We start from the raw sequence: 22,751 nt of genomic DNA, 5'->3' as shown, positions 1-22,751 counted from the left end.
AGCACTTGCTCAGCTCCGTCGCATCCGGCTGCTATGTGCAGAGGAGTCAAGCCCCCAGGGCCTTTGACATCGGTCTAAATACATAGCAGATTGGACTTGATTTTTTCAGATCTGCATCTAGATGGTATCTTAGGAGGACTTCAACCATGGACCTACAATTTCGTCGAACAGCTTTATGGAGCAACCCATTTTCCAGCAGTGCATCTTCAATTGAAGAGCGTTTTTCTTCACCCATGAGTTTGATGACCAGAACATTCAAAAGCATCTTGACCACTGCACACCAGTCATGTTTGACTGAGAACTCTATAAGCCATCTGAAACGCTAGAAGAGAAATGTATCCAAGTTGGGATCTAGAAAACCCAATCTAAACTTCAACTTACTTCTACGGAGAAGCCAACCAATTTCATGTATGAAGTCCAGAGCTTGTTTGAGGAAAGAAATTCAGGGGAGAAGAAGGTCGCATAGTTGTTGGACAAAATTGTCCTTCCATTTTGACACGTGTAATGCTAATTTCAGAACTTAAGAGCAATTAACGACGAAATGGTCATGGATTTACGGATTAAATTGTTTAGTGGCTAATTATTGACAAAAAATAGTTCGATGGCCAAAATATGATTCCGTCAATAGTTTAATGGCCGCTGAGATTTTTTGCCCTTTTTTTTTTTGTAAGGTGGCTAGCATTCTCGATAAAACAGATTTCACAACAAAAGGAAAAGCCAAAATTTATCCGCAAAGAGCATTGACTGGTTTTTTCAAAAAAAGAAAAAAGAAAAAAATGGAGTGGTGAAAAGCGTGAGAAAATGCAATTTCCATTGAATGGTTTACGGCCACGCTTTTTCACAATCTTGTGCAAGACGTGAAAACAAATCGTTGATGACATGGCAATAAACCACTGGAAAATTAACGATCCGCTGCAGTAGCATTACCTTGCTTCCGCCACACAGTCCCACGCAACCGCAGCTCCCCCCATTCCGTCCCTTCCCATCACCACCTCCGCCTCCGATCCCCCTCTCTGCCGCGCTTCGGTCACCGTTAAACCCGACCTGCCCAATGTGAAAGAAACAATTAAAAGCAAAACAGAAAACAAAACCCTAGCTAATTCAAACGCTTAGAGGGAAAACAACACAAGCTCAGAATGGGGAATAAAATCGCGCGAACAACGCAAGCTTCGGCGACGGAGTATTACCTGCACGATTTACCGTCTTCTTATAATTTAGTATTGAAAGAAGTCTTAGGCCGAGGACGATTCCTGAAATCGATCCTGTGCAAGCACGACGAAGGACTTGTGCTAGTCAAGGTTTATTTCAAAAGAGGGGACTCCATTGACTTACGCGACTACGAGCGCCGCCTCTCCCAAATTCACGGTGTATTTACTGGCCTCGATCACCCTCATGTCTGGCCCTTCCAGGTCTGCCTCTACTTTTACTCTGAAGTACATTTATTTGTACATAAATGCACCTTCGCACTGATATTTGTGAATTGATTTTAATTGTATTTTAGTTTGAGGATAGGGCTAAAATTGGTATCACCCTTGCCGAGATTAGTACTTCATTCCTTAGAAGAACGTGGAAGAGAAATTGTAGTGTGAAGCATATTTAATAAAAGGGTTGCATTTTAATTTTTGGTTGCAGCATCTTATAAAGCAGTTAAATGAGAGCGTAATATGTAGTAAGCAAAGGGCCAGAAGTAAATATTAAGCTCGTGTTCATAGTCGAGCTATGGGAACTAGTGTTCCTTTTGGGATTGCCAAAAGCAATGGACATCAGTGGCGGAAATGAGTTGCATCAGATTAATGCTTTATCAAAGTGATGCTGCTATTTGAATTTCTCCCGGTTACTTTGTTACAAGCTAGGTAGAATTATGGTTTACCAATATGGGTATTAGGAGAAAGTGGAGCTCAGGGAAAAATAGTGTTTGTAAAGTAGTATTTATTTAAAATAATTTTAGTTTATGCTACCAATTGAAGGTTTATAAAGACAAATTTGTAAATCATTCATGTCAGTCTGAAATTGTTTTTTTCATTGGAAGTTGGGGGCACCACGAGGCTGATACTTTGATGGAAATACTTTGCATTCTTTTTTTTTTTTCTCTTCCTTTTACATTTGGTAGGAATGTGTTTAGGTGATGACCATGAATTTAGGTTTCGAATTCCCTGAAGTTTCGACTGAAAATGAAGAAAGGCAAAAATACTTCTGGTGACTAGTGTATATGGCATATCCTATGCCTGTGCTTGCTGGAAAGTCTATGGTTATATTGCCCTTTTCTTTTTCTTAATAAATGAAGCTATTGTTTTTGAGATCATGATTGTAAAATGAAGGTAGATTTGAGCAGTTTTATACTAACTCTAAAGGGCAGTTTTGGTGTGACAGAAACTGACAGTAATTGTTGACACCAAAAGGAGGGCTTTTACTTTATCTACATTTAGATGTTTAATTGTCTCATTGACTGATGAATCCTTCTGAATGATTGAATAATTGTGGTTTTTAGTCGCTTTAAGGAGTTTAAGACTTTATGATTGTTTTGTTTTCTTGCTTTTTTGGTGGCTTAAAATGGTCTTATTTTGCAAATGTTGTATGCTGCAGTTTTGGCTTGAAACTGACAAAGCTGCCTACTTGTTGAGACAATACTTTTTTAATAATCTTCATGATCGGCTGAGCACTCGACCTTTCCTCAGTCTTGTTGAGAAGAAATGGCTGGCTTTTCAGGTTTCTTTCTTTCTTCTCATTGCAGTGTTAGTCTTTTAGTTGCAGTTAGGGCTTAATGAAATTTTTGGTCTTGCAGCTGCTTTATGCTGTAAAACAGAGCCATGAAAATGGAGTTTGTCATGGTAAGATAAGTGTAAATTTAATCTCCTCTGTTAGCAACATTATATTGATTCTTAGGAAGAAGTAACTTAATTTAATCTGATGCAGGTGATATTAAGTGTGAGAATGTTCTGGTTACTTCCTGGAACTGGCTTTATCTTGCTGATTTTGCATCATTCAAACCGACGTATATTCCACATGATGATCCTTCTGATTTTTCGTTTTTCTTTGACACTGGTGGAAGAAGGCGGTGTTACCTTGCTCCTGAGGTTGGTTTCTTATTCTAGTTAATCTTTTTTTTTTCCCAACCAGAAATTTAGCAAGATAAGCTTAATTTAATTTAATTTTGTAATTCATCTAATATTTATGTGAAAATCTATGTTAACATATGCAGGATGGGAAATAATATTTTAGTTTGAGCTTTTCTAGTTCTTGACTTCAAATTAAACTTTTCGTCCTAGTACTATAGGGGTTAATGCTAATACAAATTTAAAGCATCCCATAAGCCTTGGGATTTTGGCAATATCCTGCCTAGAATGTGATACAGTTGAGATTATCATAAAATTGCTTAGATCTTCTGTTACTTTGAATTGCTAAGTTTTTCATTGGCGCATTGCTTTATGATTGTACCTTTCTGGTTTTTGCTTAATGACATAAATTCGGATTCTAGTTATGAGGGTTTGTTTGGATAGGAGTTTATTTGGATGATTTATTTGAGATAATTACTGTAGCACTTTTTATGATGTGATGTATGTGAGATAAAAAGGTAATTGGAATTTGTGAAGCAAATTATTTTATCTGAAATCATCTCAATCCAAACAAATGCTTTTGATTATTCGGGTCTGGGAGGACATGTATAAAATTGCCTGGCAGAGAAGTTTTGCTAGATATATGAACTTCTTGTCATGATTTTTCATATTGTTAATGGATTGCTTGTTTGATTAGAGTGGCTGATTTTCAACCTTTCAGTTGGCTGGTGTCATAAAACATAAAGATAGGGGGAAACACTATGCAGTTAACAACACATATTTCTCATTTTTTAAAAGGGCCTTTCTAATATGAGTCAACTTCTTTCCTTTTGGTGACTAATGGAAGTAACTTCTTATTTTCTGTAAGAAGTGCCCTAGAAGAATGACCTTTTTGGTGTATTCTGGAGAATGTTGTCTGCTTCCTATTTGTTTGTGCTGGTGAGATCCAATTTCAGATGAAAAGTTAATTTTGGTTGTCTGTATACATAGTGCTAGAATGAGTTTTTTGTTGTATTTCTTTTCAAAGACACTAGCTTAACTCACAATAAAAGTACTTGACTATCTTGATCAGCTTTATTGGTGATTCTTTTAGTTCGATGGAGTGGTTTTCTTAATTTGCCTGACAACTAGTAACAACCAAATATTGCTTCCTCCTCCTCGTCCTTTTGAAGATGAACTTTCTAAACATTCACAATTTCCCCCATTTGTGTAAGGCAGACGGCTTATTTATGTTTAAGGAAACAGCACTTACCATGACAATTACTAAATGACACCCTTGCTGAATCTATGTGCAATTACGTAACTGTGTGTTTTTTCGCCCCCTTGACAAAATTGAAATTCATTACTACAGACATTTCATATTAATTGCTTTATTGACATCTAGATCTCTTACTTCAGAGTTCTCCCTTTGTCCAATTAAGGTAAAACAAGGAAACTGTTCTCCAACTTTTTGGTCCATAAATATTGTTTTTCAATTTTCACAACTTTCTTGGTAGCCCTGACCATTTATGTTTAGTTTGTGCAGCTGCCTTTGTAAGCTTTATTGGATTCATGATCACAGTTGTGATAAGGTTATGGATGGATATAAGAAGACAAATAAATGGACTTTCTTTTCTCCTTGTCTGTTAGGTACAACAACATATGTTTAGGTTTCTTATAGTGCAGAAAGGACATAAACATTATGCTAATGATGATGGGAAGCAAAATGCATTAGGAAGTGTAGAAAATAAAAAGCAAAAACAAAAGTCTTGTAGAAGAATCCAAAACCTGAAGTATGGATCACCTGAATGGTCACATTCAGCGAAATTATCATCCCCTGTAAGACTAATTCGGACTGGAGATTAATTTTGATCCTATGTTGACCATTCATGACGCATGATCATCAAATTGTTACCAAGTATTGATTGATTCTTTTCCTCTTTCAAATGGAAAATTGGTTATTTATAGCATGGTTAACTAGACTGTAAAATATTAGAAGTTCCTTTCTACAAAGAAAATGAGAGAGAGAGAGAGAGAGAGAGAGAGAGAGAGAGAGAGAATTGCATTTACTGAATGTGACAGTTGCCTTTTGTCTATACTTGCTAATAGAAGTTCTTTCATTTTTCAGAGATTTTATGGGCATGGAGGTGAAACGCAAGTTGCTCAAGATGCACCATTAAAACCATCAATGGACATCTTTGCTGTAGGGTGAGTTTTCTGGCATTTGAGCTGATAATTTGGAATTGAAGATTACTTTATTAAAAAATACACTGTAAATAATTTATCTCTTTGGTTCTTGAAGTTTTGGTATTCAAGGAGCATTTGCTTCTTAAATGCTCCATAGTAGTAGAATCATGTTTACGTCAGTGTGCAGATAAGTGGAAATTGTTTTGAAAGTGGCAACATGTATTGTGACAGTTGATATTTTGGTCAATGTGGGTCTTTTCTTTTGCAATACTATCAAAAGACAATTGTTGCTGCCTATGCTAATTTTTTATCAATTGACCCAGAATCCTTTACTTCCCAGTTATTGTTTAAGTTCTAGATTTTCTCTTTGGCTTCAGCCTATATCACTAACAAGTTTAGTGCCCCTTCTGCTGCAAATTGTCCTATATTAGCCCCTTGCACTGCTTTTGTTTTAGTGCCAAGAGGGTTGTTGTCTTGTAAAAGCATGGGCAGTGGTGCTTGAGAAATCTAATGTGATGCCTAAAGGTGGTAAATGCGCTTTTCCCAGTACATGAGAAGTGGCATTAACTAAAGTTATACATGCTTTTAAAATTATTTATGCGAATTGAAATACACAAATGCACACACTAGATTGCAATTTACTGAATTGAAGATATGATGAGACCTTCTTTCCCATTTTGAAAGAATAATTTTTTCCTTGTGCAAGTCTTTGTTTGTCCTGAAATTTTAATTTACTTATACCTGCATATGCTGCTTGAGCATAAATATCACTCATTGTTTTATAAGAACCTGAACTTGGAAGTAAAGTATCTGATTATGTTAACTTAACAATAAGATGTTTCTTGATCCAGGATTTGTTTTTCCATCTAAGGAACATTGCTTGTCTTATTGATATTTTATTAAATAGATGTTCGTATCACATGTTTGTCTTTCTTTATTATATGATAAAATTTCTACTTTTGTGTCTTGCTTTACATTTTTAAAACAATAGTCATTTCATCTTTTGATGGAATTCTGGATCTGAGCTTGATATGTGTCAGAAACTTGTCTGAAATCGTTTGTGTGAGTGGGAATCATTGTTTCTTATTGGACATAGATGATTGTATCTCTCTGGCATCCTGGACTTTGCACTATATATGAACAGTATCATTTTCTACCCTCTTTCTGCCTGTTACTTTGAATGACTTGATCTGGCAAGCTCGAACAGGTTATTTCCTTGAACTCACATCTTGTAGCTTTTAGCTTGCTGTGCAAGTTCATCTTTTGTTTTGACGATCTTGCTGTTGTGCAAATAGCCAAATAACATTGTCACCTTACTAAGTCAAAACATGGAGAAAAAAATGTGTTCTTTTTTGTGGGGGCTGACTAAAGTGTGGTTGGGACTTGTAATTGGCCCACATGGATGAAGTATGTGAAAGTAGTAGGACTATGTTGGTCTGTGAGATTCTTTGTTTAATACAGTGCATTGGTGACAATAGATCTTTAATAAAATTGGGTAAAGATTCTTTTACCTTTTGTATCAAATCCTACAAGTAGATCAATGATTTATTCCTCAACAACAGTAATGAAATTGCCCCAAACCCATTCAAGGAATGTGATGCGCTTCACATCGGTTGCTTTTGCAGGAGTCCATAAACAACCAAAGTTCTTTGCAATAACTTATACTTCTATATCATGTGGTAATCAAATTGGTATTTCTGAAAAAAAGATTAGGGTTCTAGATCAATAGCATTTGTTTTAGCTCTTGTCTATGGATTAATCTTATATGCACCGACAATGAATGCACTGTTGGCCTTGGGTGCTTGCCATGTAAAACTTGGATTTCAAATTGAAATTAAAATTAGTTGTCATGCATCCAGGCCTGACAGACACTGCTAGTGTATAGGAGATTAATTGGGCTTGCATAATCATGTACAGCCTTCAAGTGAGCGTTCATGTTAGAGCACAATCAAATTAATTACTATCATTTCTACATATTTCATCCAAGCAATCCAGTTGTGGTCTATTATTTTAAGTTTTGTTTGCTTTAGTTGCTACATTTTATTGGTATATACATATTGGTTGGGTCAAGAGGTTCTCTTTTTACGTTATACAAAGCAGTTCACAAACTAATTTTCTTGACTTTTTTGGCTTTGGATGGTTGCTTTTATGGTTGAGGCACAAATCTTTGATGAGGATGTCTTTATCTATATGGCAATAAGCTCTTGCCTTGTGATACAATGGATTTACACTTTTCTTCAATTCCATGTTCTTGCTTCAGGTGTGTAATAGCTGAGCTATTCCTCGAGGGTCAGCCATTGTTTGAGTTGTCTCAACTGCTTGCTTATCGTAGAGGACAATATGATCCTAGCCAACATCTAGAAAAAGTAAGATCTAGTCAATGCCATTTTAACTTGGCTCTAACCAAAGGACCTTTCTCTGCTTCTTCCTGTATCATCATATTTTCCCAATTAATCTCTTTCAAGAAATTTCATGGAACATTGACTTCACTATATAGGTTGAAGTGTTTGCCTACTAGTCCACTTAGAGTGTTTATTGAATCTCTAAATTAACTTTTATTTTTGGTCTTTATCTTGTCTGCATAAAGATTCCAGATTCAGGAATCCGCAAGATGATTCTTCATATGATTCAATTGGATCCGGAGGCACGTTTTTCTGCTGAAAGCTATCTGCAGAACTTCTCTGGCATTGTGTTTCCTGGCTACTTCTCTCCATTTCTCCACAATTTCTATTCCTTGTTGAATCCCCTTAATTCTGATGCAAGGGTAAGGTATTTTTGGTGCTTGATCTTTATCTTGGTGATAATTACGCTGTGCTCAAGCTTATTTAGAAAGCTCCTTGGTGTAGGTTTTAATATGCCAGACGTCTTTTCAAGAGATTCTTAGACAAATGATGAGCAGTAGTGTAGTCAAGGAGACTGTTTCTGGGGAGGCGCTTTCTTTAGATGCTATGCATCAATCTCTCCATGGGACTGATGCACAACATAATACAAATGTGGAGGACACCAGTAGTAAAAGAGAAAAGGTGGATAAGGGCTCAATTCATGATAGGTTTGATCTTCTTGGTGATGTTGGTAATCTACTCAGGGATGTAAAGGAAAATAATCGATTTCATAGCATGAAACCGTTGCTGGAAGGTGTGGCTAGATCTGCATATTCTCAAAACAGAAAGCAGTGTGATGTGCAATCTCCTGATGAGCTGATTCAGAGTATCTCTAATATATTTAACAGAAGTCACCATCCCTTCTTAAAAAAGATAACAACAAGTGATTTGAACTCATTAATGTCGGATTATGACAACCAGTCAGACACTTTTGGTATGCCTTTTCTACCATTACCTCAAGATATCATGAGCTGTGAAGGTATGGTTCTGATTGCCTCATTGCTCTGTTCCTGCATAAGAAATGTCAAACTGCCATTCATGAGGAGAGGGGCTGTGCTTCTATTGAAGTCGTGTTCCTTATACATTGATGATGAAGATCGATTGCAGCGTGTGCTTCCATATGTCATTGCAATGCTCTCAGATCCAGCTGCAATTGTGCGTTGTGCTGCCCTAGAGACTTTATGTGACATTCTTCCCTTAGTCAGAGATTTTCCACCCAGTGATGCTAAAATTTTTCCCGAGTATATTCTTCCAATGCTCTCCATGCTCCCTGATGATCCAGAGGAAAGTGTAAGGATATGTTATGCAAGCAATATATCTAAGCTGGCACTTACTGCTTATGGGTTTTTGATTCACTCTATAAGCTTGAGTGAGGCAGGAGTTCTCAGTGAATCAAGTTCGCCACAGAAGTCACTCTCTACATCCTCTGATACATCTGGAAGGAGATACAGTCCAAATAGTGATGCACAGCTTGTGCAATTAAGGAAGTCTATTGCGGATGTCATTCAAGAACTTGTGATGGGCCCAAAGCAAACACCAAATATCAGGAGAGCACTCCTGCATGACATTGGCAATCTTTGTTGGTTTTTTGGCCAGAGGCAGAGTAATGATTTCTTGTTGCCCATCCTCCCAGCTTTCCTAAATGACCGGGATGAGCAACTCAGGGCAGTGTTTTATGGACAGATCATATATGTCTGCTTTTTCGTGGGACAACGGAGTGTCGAGGAATATCTTTTGCCATACATTGAGCAGGCTTTAAGTGATGTAACTGAGGCTGTAATTGTGAATGCTCTGGAATGCCTAGCTATTTTATGCAAAAGTGGATTTCTAAGGAAGAGAATCTTGCTTGAGATGATAGAACACGCTTTTCCACTGTTGTGTTATCCTAGTCAATGGGTCAGGAGGGCCGATGTCACATTCATTGCAGCTAGCAGCGAGAGTTTAGGTGCAGTAGATTCATATGTTTTCCTTGTGCCTGTTATACGCACCTTCCTGCGTAGACAACCAGCATCTTTAGCTTCAGAAAAGGCTCTTTTTTCATGCCTAGAGCCACCAGTGTCAAGAGAGAGATACTATCGTGTTTTAGAAAGTGCCAGGAGCTCAGACATGCTGGAGAGACAGCGAAAAATATGGTACAACAGTGACTCACAGGCTAAAAATTGGGAAACAGTGGATTTTCTTCAGAGAGGGGTGAAGGAGCTGGATCCAATGATGTGCTGGTCTGACCGACAAAGAGATCTTCAGAGCAATAAAGTTGTTGAACGTGCAAATCTGCCTCTGGATCTTGCAGATTGTAATGATAATGACCAGAATTCAAAAGTTGTGGGCAACTCAGTGCAAAGTCCTATGGCTATGGATTCTGGCGACTTCCTGGATTCTGAAAAGTTGCAGTTGCCCGGTTTTATCTCTCCACCTCTTAGTGGAATGAACAGTTTAATGGAGAAATCATCACAAGGCATTCCTTTGTATTACTTTAAAGTTGATAACAAACGAGCTGCAGGCTCTCCAACAGTCTCTGATTCATCATTACCATGTGGTTCTTTAGGTTTTGGTTCTGCATCCTTGCCATGGATGGATCCAGTTAGTAAATCATTTAGCTTGGCCAATTCAGATCCAGCTCCTAAGTTTATCTCAGGCTCAATCAGCATTGGTGGTGGTTCCACACAATTGCGAAGGGTTGTACATGAAGTTGAAGACAGGGAAATGGATCAAACAGCCTTTGTAAATAACAAGTTTCTGGAAATGGGAGTGTCTGGTACAACAAAAGGGAGTTCCCTTTCAATTGAAAGTAATTCTGCTTCAAGTGAGGGTGCAGATGTACCATCTTTTGGGCGAACATCGACGATTCCAGATTCAGGGTGGAGGCCTCGTGGGGTGTTGGTTGCGCATCTCCAGGATCACCACTCTGCTGTTAATGACATAGCTGTTTCCACTGACCATAGCTTTTTCGTAAGTGCATCTGAAGATTCTACTGTTAAACTTTGGGATTCTAAAAGGTTAGAAAAAGATATCTCATTCAGGTCGCGCCTAACTTATTCTTTAGATGGAAGTCGAGCACTGTGTGTTGCTGTGATCCAGGGTTCTGCTCAAGTTGTTGTTGGAGCTTGTGATGGAGCTATACACATGTTCTCTGTTGATTACGTATCCGGGGGTCTGGGCAATGTTGTGGAGAAATATTCAGGCATAGCTGATGTTAAAAAGAACGGAGTTGGAGAAGGTGCTATATTAAACCTTTTGAACTACTCCCCTGATGGTGGTGCTTGCAAAATGATTTTGTACAGTACCCAGAATTGTGGAATTCATCTGTGGGATACAAGAACAAGTTCAAATGTTTGGAATTCAAAAGTGGTCCCTGAGGAGGGTTATGTATCTTCTCTGGTTGCAGATCCTTGTGGGAACTGGTTTGTCACTGGGTCATCAAGAGGCGTGCTTACCCTTTGGGATTTGAGGTTTGGAATACCTGTCAATTCATGGCAGTATTCTCTTGCATGCCCAATTGAGAAAATGAGCCTTTTTGTTCCTCCTCCTAGTACCTCCTTCTTCCTATCTACCAGACCTCTTGTTTATGTTGCAGCAGGGTGTAATGAAGTTTCTCTTTGGAATGCAGAAAATGGAAGCTGCCATCAGGTACAGTTGGATCACTTTGTACTTTTTACAAAATAGTAAAGAATCTAGCAAAAGAGTGAAATTTGACTGAATGTGGTTAAATTGATTGATGTGATGTTGTATTTTAGAAAGAATATGATCCATATAGATTTTCTTGCTGGTAACCATGCATGCTTGGGAGGGATGATTAGTTATGGAGATACAGAAGGATTGGAGGGGGAAGTATAATGTACGTCTGAGGAGTAATTTTTGAGAGAATATACTTGTTGTGCTGGGATACTTTGGAAGTTACAGACAATTAGATTTTAAATGTGAAATTCACTCGAATAAGATATACGAAACCCCGATATTGTAGTTAGACTGATGAATGGAATGAGCAGTTGGCACCTGTCGTTCAATCACTGCAATAACATTTCGTGCTTTTATACTGGTGGATTTTTGTGCTACTTATTCTGCTTTTTGCAGGTGTTGAGGGTAGCAAATAATGAGACCGATGCTGAAATTTCTGACTCGCCTTGGGCATTAGCCAGAGCATCCAGCAAGGGGAATGCCAAATCAGATATCAGGCTAAGTGCTAATTCGAAATATAGAATCGATGAGTTGAATGAACCACCTCCACGTCTTCCTGGCATCCGTGCTTTACTTCCGTTGCCAGGCGGGGATCTATTGACAGGGGGTACTGACTTGAAAATACGTCGCTGGGACCATTCCAGGTACATTTTCTAATTTTCTTTATGCATTTGGGCAGTCATTGCAATTCTATTGACCCTTGCATATCTATGCTTCAGCCCTGATCGAAGTTATTGTGTATGTGGACCATCTATAAAGGGAGTTGGAAATGATGATAGTTTTGAGACAAAGTCTTACTACGGTGTGCAAGTTGTGCAGGTATGTTAATGGCATCATCATGATTTGTTTCTCTTTTTTACTTGGGACATGAATTGTTTCTAATGAAGTTCTCAAAAATTTGGGTAGGCTTCTATTCAGAATTATTAGGGACTCTTAAGTTGTATGTTTTTTTGGCAATCCTTGAGAAGTTTCTTCCCTTCTCATTGTAAAGGTACTAGTTTAAAATCCTGGGCCATGCCTGGAAGGAGAAAACTGGACTGATGGTTGGGCTTTTTTTTCCCCCCGGGGGGGGGGGGTAGTGTTGGATTCAAATGTCGTACGTTTTCAAACTGAAGATTTTCTTTAGTTCAATGGTTCTCTATCGCTTCTTCTTTTTGCCTGTGATTGTAAACTTACCTAGCTGCATTTGGACGAGAAATAGCCCCTCACTTATGTTCTGGGATGATGGCCTACTAATTTATATTGATCTTTTTTACAAACAGGAGGGCAGAAGACGACCTTTGACAATGAGATTGACCACAAAGACTATCCTTGCTGGTGCTGCCACTGATTCTGCAGGATGTCACCGTGATTCTGTCCTCTCTTTGGCTTCTGTGAAGCTGAACCAGAGGCTTCTGATTTCGAGCAGTAGGGATGGTGCAATTAAGGTTTGGAAGTAGAGGACTCGGAAATAACTGTTGTTCATTGTATATATTGTAGGTTCAGTAGAAATAATTGTACAGTATTTACCAAATCTGAAATACAGATTTTTGTGTTCCTAACTGCTTTACATTTCTAACCTAGCTTTAGTTGTACAGCTTAATGAGCATATTGTGACATGTATATCTTCTTTTTGCAATGGAAATGATGCTTTCATTTGTGTTGACATCCAACTTTCCTTTAGCTTGGTACTGCAGTATGTCAGAAACTGTTGTACTCCATTTAGACCTCTAATTTTGAAACTTTAATTCTTATTTGTTGGCCTAGGCCACATTACTGGCTCAACTGTGAAACTGTCAAAAGAATTTGTTATAGTGCTGTTGGACTCAGGATTAGGTAGTATTTTGTTTGCTCAACCACTATGAAGTTCTTTAAATATTGGATTTATCTCCCGTTTGAGATAACTGCAATAATGATGGATGGAAATTTTTGAGGCATTGTGAGAGCCTGTCTGTGGTATTGATCTTGAAAATTTCACTTCAGATGGAAGCACACCAATAGACTGATTTTCCAAATTTGAGAAATCAAGAATAAACTGTAAAATATTTAGTTGCCAATCATTTCCCTGAGAAATTATGTTGGAATTTTGTATCATGCAGCTAGGACTTGGACTACATGGTTATTAGAAATGGTCTCAGATTGGGCGTTTGCATGTTTAGCTTAACTACAGGTTATCTCCCTTTGTGACCATCAAGTTCTTTTTCCTAACCATTAGTGAGTCAAATGAGGAACAGTCAATAGTATACCTAAGAAAAAAAACAAAATGCAATATAAAATCCCCAGATTCAGTCTTGAACTAAAGCAAGTCCACCAGATGTCACCCAATTGTTTTAGTATTAATAGCAAATACACACGTGGAATTTAGGGGTATAAGATGACGGTAGTCATGTTAACTGACCACTGAGGACCAGTGAAGCATGTTTAATCACTCTAGATACTCTCCAGACTTCATGCTGTACTGCAAGCCACAAGTCTGTGGTGTTAATGCTTTTGGCCTTTTCGATGGCATCATCTATTCCAGGGAAGTACTTAGAACCATAATCATTGTGCTTTGATGGTGCAAATATCTGAATGATATAAAGCATCAGTCAGTATTTGGTTTCAGTTATCAAAAGTGTCATTTTCAGCTGCACGCATTTTGGTATGCTAGATGTTCCAAATGCTTTTGTGATTATTCTTTCCTGAAATTCTTTGGTCTAAGTAGATGTCATTTTTGTGCTTTGTAATGGAAGAAAAATAAGAACCTTCAATCAAGGTGAAATAACAAGCACTTAACTGAATTTTTAATTAGCTACAACAAGGTCACTTGCAGGTGATTTAAAGAAGCTTACCAAATGCTTGTACCATGTCCTTCCAGGAAGTCCTTCGCGGTCAGTGAATGCTCGCTCTGCCATCATTAGTCTGTCATTCAATTCTCTTACTTTGTAGTGGTCATTTTTTGATACAGAAGCCCAAACATTTCTGTCTTGTAGCACCTAATGAATTGTGCTTCTATCAATAAAATTTAGCACACTTAGAGATCTCTACCAAGTTTTTGACTAATAGAGCTGGAGATGTACCTTTATCTCGTTTGCAATTTTAGTCGCTGCCATTCTCAGTTCCTTGATAGAGTTAAATAAGGGAAATAGTTTTATGCCCTTTTCTGACAACTCAATTTTCAAGTCTTCCACACTTCTCTAGTTACAGGATCAAACAATCAAAAGATTAGATTACTTTCAATTGTAGAAGCAGGTATATTATACTCATTTCTCCACTATAGGAAACATACCTGCAGCTCATTGGCATAGGACAGATAATCAAAAGGTAAAAATTCTTCATCAGCAAGCTGAAGTGCTACTAAACCCCAAATACTTGTCACTGTTCGTACACAAAAAGAAACAAGTTGATGAAAAGATTTAACTGCTGAAGTAGAATTGTGTTGGACAAAATAGATGATAGAAAACAACAGGATTGAAAACACAACTAAAGGGTATATTTTTTTTATATTAAGTATAACATATCTGGAGCTACAAATCTACCTGTAGCATTATAACAATGTAAGTTTGCTGTTGAATCACATGAGCCACTGTAACAGTGACTGATGATGAAGCAATATTTGTGTACATAATGCAGCTATGTTTCTAATGGTTTAGATTGTTTGAGTGAACTTTCGTCTCTTTTGTGAAAATGGATGATAGGAAACAACATGAATGAAAACACAATTGAAGGAATTTTTTTTATAGAAGTAGTGGTATAGAATAACAAATCCGTCTCTAGCAACATCTGTATATTAAATTTGCTCTTGCATCACAATATGTGTATATTTAGTGATGATGGAGCAATAACTATGTATACGGAATGCAGCTAATCTTTGTGAGACTATATTTGTTTGACTGAAATTTTAATATCTTTCATGGACATTGATGCGATATAGACCATGATTTAAAGCATCTTATTTCTCCTATATCCTTCCGTGAAGATTAGGAAATGTGACAATTTAATCATACAATAATGGTACTTGTTGTGGAGCAGTCATGTGTCATGGAGCACTATATGCATGATCTACTATAACATGGAGTTAGAAGATGTCTGTTTTAGGTTTAAAACATATTAGAGGGGTCTGATTCAGTATCTATCCATGTCGATTGTCAAATGCCTGAAACAGATACTTGATATATTCGATACAGGTTCGTATTCTAATTTTACTGTGTACTACTCATGCTACCAAATTTTTTATGAAAAGTTTCTTCTTTATACATGAAAATTTATCTCAATTTTAATATTTGGTGAGATGTGTCCTGCAAGTGTTTGAGCATGCAATGACTTGTCTAAGGTAATCTTTCGTTTCTTTTGAAACTTTTGAGTTCCCTTCAGTGCCTTGAAAGTGTGTAGTGTCTGACACAAGCAGTAAGCTTCTGTATTTGATTTTTTTTTTTTAATTTTTGAATTAAGTCATATTTTCGTTGTCATTTCTGACATTGTTCATCTAACTAAACAATCATAGGTTCTTATGATGTTTCTTGGCTCTATTGGATAAATTATTGTTGTTTCTTGCTGCTCGAAACCTTTATGCCCGTCAGTTTTTCGTCGCCTTATCTTAATTCTTCCTATTTGCAATTTTCTTTTTCTTCCTCCTCCTTTAACACATCTCTCCAACATAGTATTTCTGTCAGTTATGCTGAATACTGTCTGTTAAATGAATCTGTGTTTTGCTATGTTTAATGTTTTTCAGTATTTTGTTGTGTTTCCATTTAATATGCATTATTTTTTGAATGCCTGATAAGTGAAACCTGGTCTTGTTGTTTTTCTTCCATGTTGATTTTAGACCCTGCTTCTATAGGAACTCTTTTAGCCAAATGGACGCTTGAACTAAGAAATTTCATTTGGAGAGGGCCAATAAATAATATATTTTTTGCACTTCTCTGCACACTATCCGTCTTATTATGCATGTGATTCCTGCAACTTTTGATTTCATTGCCAAATGTTAACTGATTTACTAATAAGGGGATGGTGGGGAATTTACAAAAGCGGGATCAACTTAATTTATGTTTTAAACTGAACATAAGAGTTGCTTTGTGACTTTCGATTCTGTAAGATTGGCATTTCTGATGATTAATTAATAGCTCATCCCAATTATGTGATGAAACTTTTAATCTCAGAAGCCATTGAGATGTCTATGCAATTGCAGTAAATTCTACTATCTAGCAGAAAATTATAACTAACCTGCTACATGCCTGTGAAACTTTGGGTCACCAAATTTCTTCATCCAGATGAAGTCATCATACATTGAGTGATAGACTGGATAATCTACAAGCCACCAAATTTTGTCAAGTGATGGTTGAAAAACGTTAGAAGTCATAAAGTTCAAGAATTGGACCGATTCTTAAAAAGGAGTATGCCTAGCGTTTTTGCTTAGTATGATATATTTTGTGCTGGAAGAGAATCTCTAGTGCTGGAAATAATAAGTCTATGTTTCTTAAGGAAAAAAAAATTTATACATGATGTACTTTTAAGGTCAACTGGGTCATGTCTATACGAATTAATTCTTGTACTATGAACTACTCTGATTGCACAGCCTCAACACGTGTTTGTAATGTGGTAAGTAAAGATGATGGTACTCAATAAAAATGTTAATTCTTGTTTCATGCACATTTTTAAGGAGACAAGCTTCTCGATTGCAACTAGTTAAGTCCATGATAATTATGCATCTGTCATTACCAGTTCTTTGTATGCTAGTGATGTTAAAGGGTTGGCTAGAATCTGTCTGAATGCATGCCTGTCAAGACAACTGAATAGAACATTGTGCCTTGGATGATTCGCTAGAATTCTCAGTGTATTGGTCTGATTCTGATTTTATTTTGTTTTCTTCTGCAAATTATATTTTTTCAAGATTCTTATGCTCTAAGAGTGTCATGGGAGAGGCAAGGTTTTGACTTTTGTGCAACGTTAGAAGTGTAATTGGGTGGGGAAATACATTGATCTTCACAACTAACTTGATTCATGGTGATCTTAGTGTCTATTAGAGTTTGTCCTAGACATCTGGCAAAATGTACTCATTTGACCTATCAATCTTGCATCTGTATCTTCATCAGGTCCCTCTATTCTTTTGGATTAATTTCTAGGCTGTGGTGTCTATTTGATGTTGTTCAGAGTTAGTGCAGGTTGTAGATGAAAATTTTAAGCCTAGTCAATTAGCAGCAGAGAGTGGATGGATGGCCTGTGTATTAGTCAGGAGGTATGTAATTAATGGGTAAGCAAACCTTGTTTTGAGGCTGTTAAAAAATCTGTCTCTTCTTCTTCTACTTGATCTTACACCATTGTTTTCTCTTAAATGTTTGATACATTGTGGTTGATGTCCCTGTACCATTTACTCCGACTCTTATTCTCAACTCATCCTGTAATTTTCTTTTTCTATTGCTGTCTTCCCCTTGTTTTTATGACATTTTTAAAAAAAGATGTTCTTTATAGGTTATTGTTCAAGGTAAGAAACTCAATGTACTGAGTTGATCCTGATCTAGCACTGTTTCTATACTGGTTAGATTGATACGAGTGTGTTATACATAATATGCACCAGATCTAAATAAAGTTTTTTGCCTAGATATGCTAACATGCTCGATATCTCCAGAGCTATGATACTTAGTAGGGTGTTCTTTTAGAGAAATGGAGATTTTGTGCTTTTCTAAATTTGTGATTTGTCATACTACACTGCTTTAGAGCCTAACGAGTATAATGTCATTATTTCTCTTGTAATGAAAGTCAAGTGGTATAACACAACGTTATGGAGAATGAACATACATACAAATGGTAAGTGATGCTAGAGAACTGGCTGATGTAATTTCATCACACTCACTGACCAATTGTTATGAGGAAAGACGATGGTAAGATTATTTTGCTTTTAGAAGTTTTTTTTTTTGGTTCTTAATGCTTGTATGTCGAAGCTACTGCTTTCTTAGTCCTACTATACAAAAATTAATTTTCCTTGCATGGTCCGTAAATCCCTTCATTGATTCTTACCATGAAGAATCATGAATAGCTTAAAAAGAAAAAAATTGCTTTAAGTTTTGAGCTTTTACATTGTTTTTCTATTTATTTCTCTGATATATTTATTTAGGATGCTTTATGGTACGAGGTTTTGCTTTGAATGCTCAGTGGTCTTATTAGATTCTGCTCTTTTTTTTTTCATTTATTTTGCCTTCTGGGGAGAGGACAGGGGGGTTGGGAAGAGGGCCGGGGGTTGTTTTGGAGATGACATAGGAGCTTACTATGTGAAGGAATTAATGAAAAGACAGAGCAAATTACATTAAGGTGAAATTAATTGGATATCTGCCTAATAACCATTGATGCAAGCATCTCTTGCTTTGTGAAAAAGATTACCAGAATATATTCATTTTACCTTCTCCATAAGAGATATCAGTAGCTGGAACACCAACATGCTGAACGAAGGCAGAATAATCTGATCCTCCTCCTCCTAACCTTCCAATCTTAAAGACCTTTTGGTCAGTTTGTCAATATTGAAATCCAAAAGCCACTTATCAAGGCCACAGAAATCCAGAAGCTGACCTTTTAGATTTAGTATTTCTTGGTATTCAGGGGCAGTTTGATTTTAAACCTAAGTAGCTAAATGCCTTAGTTGAAAAGCATCAATTGAGTTATCTCGTAAAGATAAATTATAAATCAAAGTGGTAGCACAATGGTCTAGGACGTGGCCATTTATTCAGTGCTTGTAATGTTTACCCTGCTCCCACAACCCCAAGGTTCACATTTAAGAACTCTAATGCAACTCTCTTTCTTATTTAAATTGTCTTAAGATGCTTACCTTAGGATTTTCACTGGAGCGAATCCAGGATTGGTAGATGGATTGCGAGGAGTTATCCGGGTCTTGGACCTAAGTCAGAAGTTTATCTAATTTGAGTGAGAATAGAAAGATAAAACATAAATTGACATTTGAAGTTTGACAGACTGGTATTCTTGTGCTGTTAAACTACATTTGCACCTCTATATATATATTTTTAAACTTGATGCTTTCTACGTGGATTAACCATATGCAATCATTGTTAATGCATATGGCAATGTTGTAAAACCCTGTTGCCCCAACCCTTGAGATTCGTTTCGTACCTGCTTAGTTGCTTTTATTAGTAGCTCATCGAGCTGTGGAGTTGCAGAGGCATAAAATCCTAATCCTTGAACTGCAATATCAACATTCATATAGGCTACAGCTCTTGATGCTAGCATTTCCCTGTTCTCTTCAACCCATTCTGTTGATCCTATCTGAAGATGGTGAACTGCTTATAATTCAGTTAAAACAACAAATATGTTCTGCCTGTATGAGCTCACACAGCCTCTTTCTAGCTTTGGTTATTTGAAAGGAGCCAGGGGTGCATGTGGACGAGTGAATGTGCTACAGTGAGAGGAGCGAAAGACAAACCAGGCCATATTCTTCAGCATCCCAATTACAAAATATAATTGTTCGCCGAGGTTTCCAACCTTTTTCCTGGAGCTTCCACATCCTGTGTGCAACCTGTCTCTCTCAAAAATATCAGTTGAACTGCTATTTTCCTTGGAATTTGAATCTAGGGATGTTAAGACGATTTAAGCACCAAAATTTTACATACCTCAAGCAGGGCTGCTGTGCCACTATTTGGATCAACAGCTCCAAATGTCCATGCATCCCGGTGATTCCCAAGTATGACATATCTAGAAAATTTTCAACTGTGTGAGGAAAATCTAGCATTAGAAAGTTACTCGGTAAGCTTGATTTTGTTTATCCAGGCTCAGTTTTTTGGAAAATAATATTATGATTTCATTTTGGCTATCATTTCTATTGTAGGGCTTGCTATAACAATTTGCTTGTCATTTTCTTACGTGACAATTTCATCATGCAGAATTGTTTCAGAGATGCGTATTAATTTGCTGTACATTGCATGTTTGAATTATTCAAACTTACCTATCAGGTTCTTCTACACCTTCAATGATTCCAATAACATTTTGGATTGTGGTTATAACTTGCTTTCCCTGCAAAACTTACGGTATGGGCTTTCTTAGTTACTGCATGCCTGTTTCAGCTCTACAGATTCGACATTTTGCTGGTTTTTCGAGACTTACTGTATAACTAAGATTCAGAATTGCTGGTCCTGGCCCAACCTTGTAGACAGGAGCATCTTTCCCTCCCTGCCAATCGTCATTTGCCACTTGTCCATCTATGGACCTCAGGATTCTGTCACCATCAGCCCATGAAATAGGTAATGAAGGTATCAATGGAACTTCTCCTCCTTTCTCCGCATCATCATCTGATAGTCTCTCGCACAACCCTGAACTAGGCCAGCCAGGTGTAGTGGGATCACCGGCCCCATTGTACACGGATCCCACCTGGACTCCACTTGAAGGCATCCACTTGTCATCAGGAAACCATTTTGCATCACCTACTCCACCGTAATCCTTCCTATCTGTGTAAATTAATACACCTATAGCACCTTCTGCATAAGCATTTTCCACAATGTCCCCCCTGTATATCTTTCCATACTTTGCCAATACAACATTCCCTGACACATTTACTTTCATTTGCTTCAATACAGCATAGTCCTGTACGCGCCCGTAATTGGCATATACTACGGGTCCAGCTACAGTGCCAGACTTGGCATATGCGTGGAACGTCGGTAGGACTTCGTCTGCCACGTCGGCATAAGGATCACCGTCGTAAATCTCTTGGTGGAGATCGAACTTGACGGGGCTGTCTTGAGGAGTAGGTTTTAGGGTCAAGGAACGTGAGATGGGATAAGTTAAGGCAACTTCATAGGTTGTTATATGTGATCGAACCTTATAGGAAGTGAGGGTGGATAGAACATAAGCCGCTGCTTCGGCATTGGCTTCGGACCCAGCAACATGAGGCCGCTTGGTTAGGATGTAGAGGTGGTTTGCTATTGATTGATTGCATGAAAGGGAATCAGATAAGAACAAGGAATGATAAAAGGACTTTGATGGGGGTGAGAGGAGGAGGAAGGAGATGGAAGTTGCTATGGCTATGAAGCTTGAGATCACGTTCGTATTCATTACAGTTTTAGAGGTCGGAACAAATTTTACGAAATAGTAGATGCTTCTTGGGAGCTCTCCCTAAGATGGAAATCAGGGTTTAGTCTGCAAGAAATATTCTGAGACTACTACTATTTTCGGTCCTTTTAAGGTTATTTCCAAGTGGGGCAAGGCGGATGGGAGGGTGGGGTGATGGATGTTATTTCCAAGGAAGAGGAAGGACAAAGGGTAAGATGCGGTTTTTTTGTAAACTTTTCAATAATTGATGTTGATTCCGTTCCCATCGAACCAAAACCTGATATATTTATTTCGCTTTTAGAGCTTTGATTGTTGCCAACTGATGTAGAAATAGACAATGAAGCTAAATTCATGTTATTGGTCGCATTTGGCCCGAACAAACACTTGAATAGATCCGGTCTATGTAAATTTAGTAGTTTAAAATTTGCTGTACGATCTCTCCGGCTCAAATATTCAAATATTTGATAAAATTTGAATCACTAAGTTTACAAGATCTAATTTATCCAAGTTTTTAACTTTTGCCCATAATCGTACAATGATTACCTAGATTTGCAGCCTCTACTTGTTTATCCTAATTGGCATGTTTGGCATGGTACGAGTCAAGAAAGAATAGCATCTTGGGTTATGTGTATAAAATACTCCATAAATGTCTTTTCCGTGCAAAGAAATATGATTTTTGGGGTGAGCGAAAAAAGAAATATTTGGAGTGTAAAACCCAACGTTGCATTGATAAGTGTATTCTTATCAAATGTTAATAGAACGTGGTGACGAGGACCGTGACTCCTGAAAATAATACTTAACTTATGCATCTTTATACGCATCCTATATGTATTTATACGCACGAGTGTATAATCATTTGTAATACAATATATGTGCTTGTCACACTATTAGGTGTACATGTAAGGTTTCCTTCCTCTGGGCTCTAAACTCAAAAACCCAGAAGAGAGAGAGGGAGGGAGAGAGAGAGAGAGTGAATTGGGTATTTCTACACTATGCTATTGCTGCCACAATGGTATTAGAGTTGGGTCGATGGGCCTACAAGGTGAGATATGAATTTGCACAATGTGACATCAACCTGGCCCAATAGAACAACAATTGGGTGTCAAATAAGAGGTTAGAAGAAGAAAAAAGATTTCTAGGATTAATTTTTGGTGAAGCCGAAACCATATGATGCCCCAAATCTAGATGTTGGGTAAGTATCGGATCTGTTCTAGTGAAGATCAAGACATGATGAAGTATGTTGTTTTTTTGGTAATCATTAGTAATGATTTTGTTGATTAAGGTGGATCTAATCCAGTGATTCTCTACAGACAAGTAGTAGTAGTAATTTGAGTTTTGTAAGCATTATATTAACAAAATCAAATATAGGAGCAGTACCAAAAATGGTGGATTGGATGGAGAGTGAAGAGTAAATTCTCTTTTTTTTTTAAATTCATTTTTATCCTCCGTCCATGGAAGAAAAAGGGCATGTTCA

At 37.4% G+C, this 22,751-nt stretch overlaps 2 protein-coding genes across 7 annotated transcripts; one reads left to right on the top strand and one right to left on the bottom strand.

Moving 5' to 3' along the window:
* Positions 1-846: 846 nt before the first annotated feature.
* On the top strand, positions 847-12,920 carry LOC113691868 (serine/threonine-protein kinase VPS15-like). Of its 2 annotated transcripts, XM_027210192.2 has the most exons (11): positions 847-1,409; positions 2,584-2,706; positions 2,783-2,828; positions 2,914-3,074; positions 5,161-5,240; positions 7,480-7,585; positions 7,807-7,983; positions 8,066-11,227; positions 11,672-11,919; positions 11,995-12,094; positions 12,538-12,920. In XM_027210192.2, exons 1-11 carry the CDS (start codon positions 1,137-1,139, stop codon positions 12,712-12,714), a joined length of 4,653 nt encoding a protein of 1,550 aa, XP_027065993.2. In that variant the 5' UTR covers positions 847-1,136; the 3' UTR covers positions 12,715-12,920. The 2 variants fall into 2 exon arrangements, with proteins under 2 accessions (XP_027065993.2, XP_071908833.1); XM_072052732.1 differs by lacking the exon at positions 7,480-7,585 and having other exon boundaries at positions 849-1,409.
* A 598-nt stretch (positions 12,921-13,518) lies between these two features.
* On the bottom strand, positions 13,519-21,558 carry LOC113691869 (probable glutamate carboxypeptidase LAMP1). Of its 5 annotated transcripts, XM_027210193.2 has the most exons (12): positions 20,336-21,556; positions 20,178-20,245; positions 19,846-19,927; positions 19,659-19,751; positions 19,349-19,501; positions 19,050-19,118; positions 18,627-18,714; positions 16,457-16,540; positions 14,523-14,611; positions 14,314-14,430; positions 14,086-14,229; positions 13,519-13,821 (listed from the first exon to the last, which is right to left on the bottom strand). In XM_027210193.2, the coding sequence occupies exons 1-12, from the start codon at positions 21,278-21,280 to the stop codon at positions 13,639-13,641; spliced, it is 2,115 nt and encodes a 704-aa protein (XP_027065994.2). In that variant the 5' UTR covers positions 21,281-21,556; the 3' UTR covers positions 13,519-13,638. The 5 variants fall into 5 exon arrangements, with proteins under 5 accessions (XP_027065994.2, XP_071908835.1, XP_071908834.1 ...); XM_072052734.1 differs by lacking the exon at positions 16,457-16,540 and having other exon boundaries at positions 20,336-21,558; XM_072052733.1 differs by lacking the exon at positions 19,050-19,118 and having other exon boundaries at positions 20,336-21,557.
* Between the last annotated feature and the right edge of the window lie 1,193 nt (positions 21,559-22,751).

This window comes from Coffea arabica, chromosome 6c (assembly GCF_036785885.1).
Source record: "Coffea arabica cultivar ET-39 chromosome 6c, Coffea Arabica ET-39 HiFi, whole genome shotgun sequence".
Lineage (NCBI taxonomy): Eukaryota > Viridiplantae > Streptophyta > Magnoliopsida > Gentianales > Rubiaceae > Coffea > Coffea arabica.
This window is presented reverse-complemented; position numbering and strand designations above follow the sequence as displayed.